The sequence below is a fragment of the Cygnus atratus genome, chromosome 5 (genome assembly GCF_013377495.2).
Source record: "Cygnus atratus isolate AKBS03 ecotype Queensland, Australia chromosome 5, CAtr_DNAZoo_HiC_assembly, whole genome shotgun sequence".
NCBI classification, from domain to species: Eukaryota; Metazoa; Chordata; class Aves; order Anseriformes; family Anatidae; genus Cygnus; species Cygnus atratus.
In genome coordinates, this window is record NC_066366.1 from 32,628,710 (window position 1) to 32,637,040 (window position 8,331).

At 49.7% G+C, this 8,331-nt stretch overlaps 1 protein-coding gene across 1 annotated transcript; it reads right to left on the minus strand.

The window, feature by feature from the left end:
* Positions 1–4,005: 4,005 nt before the first annotated feature.
* On the minus strand, positions 4,006–7,591 carry CHAC1 (ChaC glutathione specific gamma-glutamylcyclotransferase 1). The gene is made up of 3 exons (XM_035539700.2): positions 7,342–7,591; positions 7,214–7,249; positions 4,006–7,044 (listed from the first exon to the last, which is right to left on the minus strand). Exons 1-3 carry the CDS (start codon positions 7,576–7,578, stop codon positions 6,613–6,615), a joined length of 705 nt encoding a protein of 234 aa, XP_035395593.1. The 5' UTR covers positions 7,579–7,591; the 3' UTR covers positions 4,006–6,612.
* Positions 7,592–8,331: the final 740 nt, after the last annotated feature.

An 8,331-nucleotide genomic window follows, 5' to 3' on the forward strand; every position in this document is an offset into this window, starting at 1 on the left:
TTGGACAATGGCAAACATAAAGGGATCCATGAAAATTTCAGATTACTTTTGTATGTTTGCATCATAATTGAGTGCTAATGATGTGAGCACACATTATCTTTTTCCCACAGGGTTTTCTCTGAATACCTAACGTACAGTTCCAAGTATTCTGGAAAAACATCATCCCTTAATGTTTCACATTGTGCAGTCAATGTACACTTCTGAAATTAGGTTCTTGATGTCTCAATTCTCCATCTGTAAAATAGAAATAACACCTCTTCACAAAGGTGGTGTGAAGATGGCCTAAAGTTTGCATGCAGTGATTTCCCAGAGAAAAGTGAAAATGGGGAGCAGTTTCTTCACATTTGGAGCAAGTTCTGCATAAATAAATGCAGTACCATACAGAAGAAAGAGCAACCGAGTTGCTGCTAATTTTAGCATCCTCCGATCAAATGAAATGAGGCAAGGATCCTCTGGAAAAAAAATCGTGGGTATTGATTCTAAATGAGGCTGGTCCCATAGTTAGTTTCCATCCTCTGTCCAGAACTCGTGGGTCCTCAAATTATAGGGTGCATTTCCAGGAATAGGTGTGATATATATGTAGTTTAGAGATGCCAGTGCTGCCAGAATTTACTGTGCTGTTTAGCAACAAGAGACATGATTTCATCTGGCTCCTGCCTAACAGGTCCAGTAATAGAGTCTCTAATATTCGATGTCAGGTCAGAGGGAAGATAAAAAGCATTGTCTGTCATTGGGAGCTGAGCATTCCTGTTCTTTTCCTTCTCTAAAAATGGGATTGTGTATTGGCAAAGAAGAATGCCAAGGAGAAGAACACACTCTTATAAAGCAGACCAAAAGAATGAATGTATATATGATCTAAAAACCTGCCAGCTGTTTGAAATACACTTTGGGGTCAATTGTTTTTAAAGGAATGGATACCTCACTGAAGAAAAAAAATAAAACAAAAAGATTTCATCTCATGATGTCAGTAGAAGCATCCTGAGGACAAAGCTGCTGACCCCCGCTGCCTGTAACAGTATCTCCCACCCCGAGTACCACCAGCGGTCACAGCGTGCCAGCCGCGGTCCTGGGAGGTCGCTTCCAGCCCTGGCTGTCCTGCTGAAATGTGAAAGTGCACCCAGCAGCAGCGTCCTGGCGCGGTACCTGCAGGGTGAGCAGAGGTAATGTAAGCACATCCCCAGCAGCCCCTGCCTCTCCTCGCCGCTCTGGGCATCACATGCTGTGTTGGTGACTTGGAGTTCGGAAGCGCGGGTGAACCGTCTAGACAAGGAGAGGATAAAAGGCTGCTTTTTTGGTTTGTTTTCTGAATGTTTTCAAATGTCACATATGCTTTGTGTAGACAGAGTTTAATATCAGCAAGCTGGTTGTGGTTGCCCCTGAGGCTGTTTGTAGACGAGGTTATAATTGCTGTAAGTGGGCTGGATATGAGTGTGTGAAAAGATTTCAATGTCGTCTATGCTGTCAGTGTCAGTAGGTCCATAGCTCCAGCTCGAGGCAGAGTCAGCAAGCACCTCATGTCATGTACAAGCAACAGCTTTGTGCAGAAGGCATGGGGTGTCTGATAAGCTAGAGGCCATCTGTGGATGCTCTGCACGCTACCCAAACTGCATGGCAGAGCTGACCTGCATGTACCCAGCATGTGCCCAGGCGAGCATTAGTCATGTCTCTGAAGGTCAATCTTGCAAACCAGCAAATGAAACCTCTCCTAAAGTCATCCTCGGACTTTTCTACCCATGGGTGAAGCGGTTACAGATCTCTGTGTGCTGCAATAGCTGCTTTCTGTTTGTGGACAAAGCAGCGCTCTGGGGCTCGTTCCTACCCTGTGAGCCAGCGGAGCGTGAGAGTTGGGATAAAACCTTCCCCTTCCCTGATATTCTTGGTGATGGGCTTCAACTACCAGCAGCTATCAGGTCTCTCTTCAGCTGTCAGCCTTGGGCCAAGCTGATCTTCAGGGGGTTTTAATTGAAGATTCATGGATATGTGCCCCATTAAAAGTGAGATGAGGGAGGCAAAAAACAGCATAAACAGGAGGATGTAAGAGAGCAGTCTTTGTTCTTGTGTCCCCAGAGCAGCTAGCTCAGTATGGCCTGGGAACAGTGTGGTGTCCCCAGCTAGGAAAACAGCACCTCTGTGTCTCTGAACTTCCCTGACCTTTCACGTTATTTCAGTCTCATTCTCTGGAGTTCAAGGTACTGGCTGTGCTTCAGGAATTCAAAAGCATAAACACTCATCAGTTTGGCTGGCACTACTGTAAGATGAAAAGGGAGCTGGGAAAGAATAAAACACATCCAAAAGACAAACAAAAAGTACACGGGGTTTGTAAACACAGCATGTAGAGCTTCCACAGGGCTGTCCGGAATGCCCACTTCCCTCCTCCCTCCCTGTGCTCCCGCTCCTGATGCTGTTTTAAAGACGTGTGGGACTTCTCTAATAACTTTAATACAGCACGTGAACTGGGGAGGCTTCAGCTTAAGCCAAGGCAAGTCGTTAATAGGAAATTCCAAGCCTGCTGAGTGGTTGCTGCTTTTGCTGCGAGCAAAGCATAGTTTTTCCACAGCCTAACTGTAAATCTGTTTCTTGTCCCTTCCTGTTCCTCCTGTGCCCCAGGGAGCACATGGTGCTGAGCTGGGCTGTGTGCTGCTGGTACATCAATGCCCGCTTGTATTTGGGGCTGCCCTTCTGTACGCCTGTCCGTCAGCTCTGAGCAACCCTTTGGGTCTGGTGCTGCTGACCTATGTGCTTTTGTGAACTCTGGCAGTGCCAAAATGAGGAGTCTGACTGGGGGAAGTCTCCCACCCAAGCTCTGCTCATTGAGCTGAACGTGATATAAACGAGCTTCAAGTTCCACCAAGGACTTTCCAGGCCTAGGTTGACTCGCAGGTTTTGGCCATGGGCAGTGCTACCATTCTGGCACTGAGCCGCAAGGAACGTGTTACAAGGAGAAGCTTCAAAATACACGGGTGTATCTGTGTGTTTTGTGTTGAATGATTCAGGCTGGTTTATGCAAAGTCAGTCTCACCTACCCAACAGCCCCTCTTTCTTCCTTCTGGCACCAAGAGCCCACATCGGCTCTTTGGTGGTCTTCAAAGCCTGTGCTTCAGAGTGCGTATGGAGCACAGGTAGGTTTACAGCTTGGTGATGCTATATAGAGAACTGGTTCTAGAGAACCAGAGAGTTTTTCTTGTGTTTTTTGTCTTCTCTGAATGCTTTTAACATTTCTGAGTTTCTCTGTCCTTGTTCCGTGAAGCCCTCAGGAGTGGGCCCTCAGGACTGTGGGCCCTCAGGAGTGTTTCATACACACGAAGGGCTGGATTAACAGTTGTTGTCTACTTTACTTAACTGGCTGTGCCATTGTGAAACAGCTGAGTAGGTCCTGTCCTGGAGTACTCAAGGAAATGATGACTCAGGCCTGTGTTCCACGGCTATGTGGGAGCTCCTGGGCAAAAGAATGGAAAAGGTTGAAGAAATGACTGAAATCATGTGAATTGTACTGGTTTTAGACTTGGAAAGTATGTGACAGTGCTTGTAAACATGTTTTTACCGCAACTGGGAAAGTTGGTTTATTACATGAGGGGACCCAATAGGCATGAGCTTGTTGTAGGGAATTCAGAGAAGAGGAAACTCAGACGAGCAAGGAAGCCACTCGATATGGAAGCATCTCCAGGGATGTCTGGCAGCCTTTTGCAGCTGCGGGCAGTTGTATCACCCACTGACGAGGTGAAGTGCTTTTTCCCCAGGCTGGCCACCAGGCCTGTGGAAGAGCTGTAGTCACCTGTAGTGAAAGGCGTATGGGGTAGGTGGGTGCCCATTTTTGGAAGAAAGTTGTAGGTTGGTGGAGAATTACATCTGTGCTTTAAATACTTAATTTTTCAAGGGAAGGAGAAACAGCAGCTGAAGGAACGTTCCCAGCACTGATGCGGTTGCTCACAAGCACTTGTTGCCTGCCACAGGAGGAACAAAGCAGGTCTTCATGTGAAATAGTAATGCTGGGTGCTTATTGCACATCTGCTATTAATTCCTGTCTGCAATGATTGTGGATCTGAAAACTTGAAAGGTGTGAAGATTTTTTTTGTTTTAGGTGGAGATATTTTGATATCTGACCCCAGTCTTGTACTAATATGGGAGCATTTCCATGCAAATTAAGTTAATTCCTTTAACACTTTAATTTTCCACTTGGCTTCAGCAAGCCAGAGAGGCTGAAAAGCCAGGGAAGGAATGAGCTTTCAGACCATCATGGTGAGGACCAAAGCAATTAAGAGCCAGGAATATTGCAGCTGGGAGTGAGAATGGGGGGATTTCTCCCCAAAGGACTGACTTAAAAATAAAAATACCCCTCAGCTGCAGTACCACTTTCTCTCACAGGACATCCCCAGCTGTACATGTAAGCATCTCCAGAAAGGCATTAGGAGTTATTGCAAAGCTGTCTTATGGTCCCAAACAGAGAATGTTGCTCAAAGCAGCAAGGTCACATAACAAGGGCACCGCTGGCAGCAGCAGAGGTGAGAGCAGGCTTTCTGCTACCTACTCTCAGCTGAGGGCTGACTCTGCTCTTCTGCAGCTGCACCCCAGGGGGGAAGATGCAGCTGCTCAGTTGAAGTGAGAGCATCCGTGGAACAGGGAAAGTGTAGTTCTCTCTATAGACTATTCCCCCTGAAACATGCACCTGCCTTTAATTAGTGGTAAATTAAGTTGTTTCAATTAGTTTTCACTCCCTCACTCCTGTCTTGAGACAGGCAGTACAGGTATATACTGTAATCTATGAGTGCTGAAGCAGCTGGTAACAAGAGAAATCAGGCAGAAGGGCAGCTGCCCATTACCCCTGTATGCAGCAACTGTGCACAACACAAGGGAAAAAAAAAAAAACAAAAACACCTCTCCTCCACTGCAGTCAGCAGAGCCATCTGGGGGTGGCAGATTCTTGTCATTGCACTATTACTTCTTGGAAACAGCAAGGGTAAGTTCAACTCAGGCAAAAGGCCCTTGTCCTGCCAAGGGAGCATTACATTTCTGTGCCTGCTCTGTACAGTCAGGAGGGCTGGCTTGTTTGTTGTCAGCACTAGTACTCCAGAGTCACCAAGAGCTGGAAGCTGAGAAGAGAAAATGACTGAACCCACTTTTCTTAAAGGGAAAGATTCAAAAGGTACATCTTCTGGTAGGTCCAGCTGAGGGAAGCTGCTCAGAAATGAGACTTAAAAAAAAAAAAGGGGGGAGCTACAGCAGCATTACCAGCTAAGTCTAAAAAACAAAAAAGAGCCAAGTACATTAAAAGTAAGGATCAATTTGAAATCACTAATTGAAAAAAAAAAGTACAAAAGTCATTTACTTTGTCAGTTTATTACTGGGCACATCATCAGTTCATACATATAAGCCACAGTAATATAAACATTTCCTATTTTTATTAAAAAAAAACAACAGTATTTGGGAGAAGTCAAACATCCCAGAGGTCAGCTCTCTTGCTAGTTGTAGTAGCAGCAGTTTTCTTTCGAAATACTATGGATTTTAAAGCTTAAAGCTGTTAGTACGTTTAAAGCTGAGAAGTCTGAGCTTGCAGCAGTACCTCTGCTTCACGTGATAGAGCAGGCATTTCAGGAACTCCCAAGCTTGCAAGTATGCTTGGTGACGGTCCTTTGCAGTGAAGTAAGGATGCACCAGACAGACTCAGTTCTAGATGTGGAACTAGAACCCTCAAATGCTTCTCCAGAAACCCATGTTACCCTGAAGCAGAAGAGGCTTATCTAATACAGGGCTAGTTAAAGTGCTGCTGCATCCAGGCAGCTTTCCTCCAGACAGTACAGAATTCCTATGTAGACAGGACCATTTCTTATGGAGTCAGTTAAGTTTGTAGCAGCACAAGGTCAGTGAAGCTTGGAGAAAAGCTTCTGTCATTAAAGCAGGCACAGCTCCTCATAAAACTGATCTAAAACTAAAAGGCACAATTGCAAGGTTGAATGGGGACTACACACACAGTGGCACATAAGCAGGCAGTTCAGACATCTCCTAAGGGGATATGCAACATAAATAAATACAACACAACAGTTTAGAAAAATAAGTGCATTAGTGTGATCCTTTACAACATAAGGAAGTAGGATTCACAAGAGCCTACAGAGGCCACTTAAGGCAAGGTTCACTTAATATTGCACTGGAGGGGGGGGGAATTTGGCAGAACCTGCCCAAGTCACCACGACACAAACAGCTTTTTGCCTGAGGTAGAATTGCATATATACTGCTAAAACCCAGTCAAGTCCTGCTCAACTAGTCTTCAAAGTTAAAAAAAAGTGCAAAGTCAATGAGCCTCTTTCCCCTCTTAAGAAGATGAATGCTTCTGGTTTGACCCCCAAAAGCAAGTCTTAGAGCAAAGTTCCAGCCAAGACCCCTGCTTCCCACCTGGAAAGCAGCAATGACTGTCTTGGTGCTACAAGTAAGGAGTGTAACAGGTCCTAATTGCAAGTCCTACAGCAAACATGTTTTACAGCCCCTCCACTTCCTCCCTCCCCACCTACTTGCTAGTTTTCCCTTCATTCACTCAGTCTGGTATATTTTTCAGAGTTAAGACTGTCCCTATTGTTTTTTCCTTATGTCCCTTCCACTGAAACCCTGCAAGACGTTTTCATTTCAGCTCTTGGTCTTCTGAGGGACACTTGAAGTTTCTTCTAGGGACTCCTCTGTGTGGCACATGCAGGGGAGGATAGAAATAAGAGCCTCTTCGATGGAGAAGAGATGTTTATCCTCTGCTTGAGGACAGAAGTAGCGCATGAAGTCTGCCAGTCTCAGCAAGTACTCTATGTTGTGGCCAGCACAACCACTTGAGGCCATGATTTGTGCTGCAATGTCTTCTTCAGACGCTGGGCCGAGGTAGGACGGGTTCTGGGGGGTCGCAATGTAAACAAGAGCCTGGATGGGTTCCTCTGCATCCTTGTCCTGCGGGTGAAACTTCACCAGCTTGGTGTCGTAGCCCCCCAGGACAGCCTCTCGCATGTTCAGATACTGGAGCGATGCAGCAATCTGCTCCCCGCAGACCTCATAGGCGACACCCCACGTGCACGCCTGCAATGAAGACGGAGCGGGGCAGTCAGGTTGGGGCAGTGATAGAAGGGGGCACGTCCAACAGCCCCCAGCCCGCCTCACCCATGGGGTCCCCATGAACCGAGGGCACAGAGGGGAGGGATGGGGTGGCTGAGCCCACCCGGGAGCCCCCAGCCGGTGCCGTACTCACCCCGCCATCCTCCATCAGTGTCACCACCCGGCCGGGCTGCGGGAGAGAGCAGAGGGAGAGCCGTCAGCAGCCGAGCCCAGCCGAGCCCCCCGCCCCACGGCCGCCCCCCACGGCCGCCCCTCGCTCACCGCCTTCTCGCTGCCGCGGTGGAAGGTGTCTCCCTGCCAGAAGCGCCGGCTGTAGCCGCGGATGAAGCCCACCTTGCGCGACGTGAACTCGAAGCCCGGCCTCCACACCAGCGAGCCGTACCCGAAGATCCACAGCGGCGGCTCCGGGGAGCACGAAGGGGGGGACGAAGGAGGGGGCTCGGGCTGCCCCTGGGGCCGGCCGGGGCACTCCTGAGGGCGCTGCGGGTCCCGCTTCATGGCTGCGCCGGGCGCTGCTGAGGCGGCACACGCCGCCGCCGCGCTTTAAAGGCCGGCGCGGCGCCCGCCCCGCCCCGCACGGCCCCGGTTGGCGGCCGGGCCCGGCTCGGCTGGGCTCGGCTGGTCGCGGCCGGGCTGCCCCGCGGGTGATGCAACGAGGGCGGGGTGTTTCGCCGCGCATGGGGCAAAGCGCGGCGCGGGTTGCGTCAGGCGGGGAGCGGCGGCCGTTAGCCGCCTGTGATGGGGGGCCCGGCTCCCACCGTGGGGCAGGTGCTCGTCCTAATGGTGGGACACCAAGGCTGGGAGGAAAGGGGTCGGCTAAGCGCGTCTCGGTGTGGAAGCGGAGGTGTGGGGGCTGCTGGGCAGAGCTGCCTGCGCTTGGGGCGGTGCGAAAATGAGGGAAATTGGGGCAGGGAGAGTGACGGAGTGCTCAGGAGCTGGCATCGCACGCCTTGGCTTGCCTTCGTCCGAGGTCAGCGGCTGCTGCACAGTGAGCAGCCAGCATCAGACGGGTGAAGCCACGGCTCCTGACATCAGCGGAGCTGAGAGTCAGGTGCATAGGTGGGCATCGGCGTGGTAAAGTCCACATAAAGGCAAGGAAATGGTGCAGAACCTGGCAAACTGAGTGTGTTTCCCCTTGTGCTGCACCCTGGCTGGAGCGTGGGCTTGTGGTAGGTGCTGTGAGTTACGGGGATGGGCCCAGAGCTATCTGCCCTGCGACATGTTCGGGTCGTGTCCTGGAGATCGAGCTGC

What these genes read in the sequence shown, in the direction of transcription:
- CHAC1 (XM_035539700.2), bottom strand. Translation starts at nt 7,578, where the DNA reads ATGAAGCGGGACCCGCAGCGCCCTCAGGAGTGCCCCGGCCGGCCCCAG. An exon ending in ACCGCGGCAGCGAGAAGGCG is followed by an intron (nt 7,250 to 7,341) that starts GTGAGCGAGGGG and finishes TCTCTCCCGCAG; the next exon opens with CCCGGCCGGGTGGTGACACT. An exon ending in CACTGATGGAGGATGGCGGG is followed by an intron (nt 7,045 to 7,213) that starts GTGAGTACGGCA and finishes TCTTCATTGCAG; the next exon opens with GCGTGCACGTGGGGTGTCGC.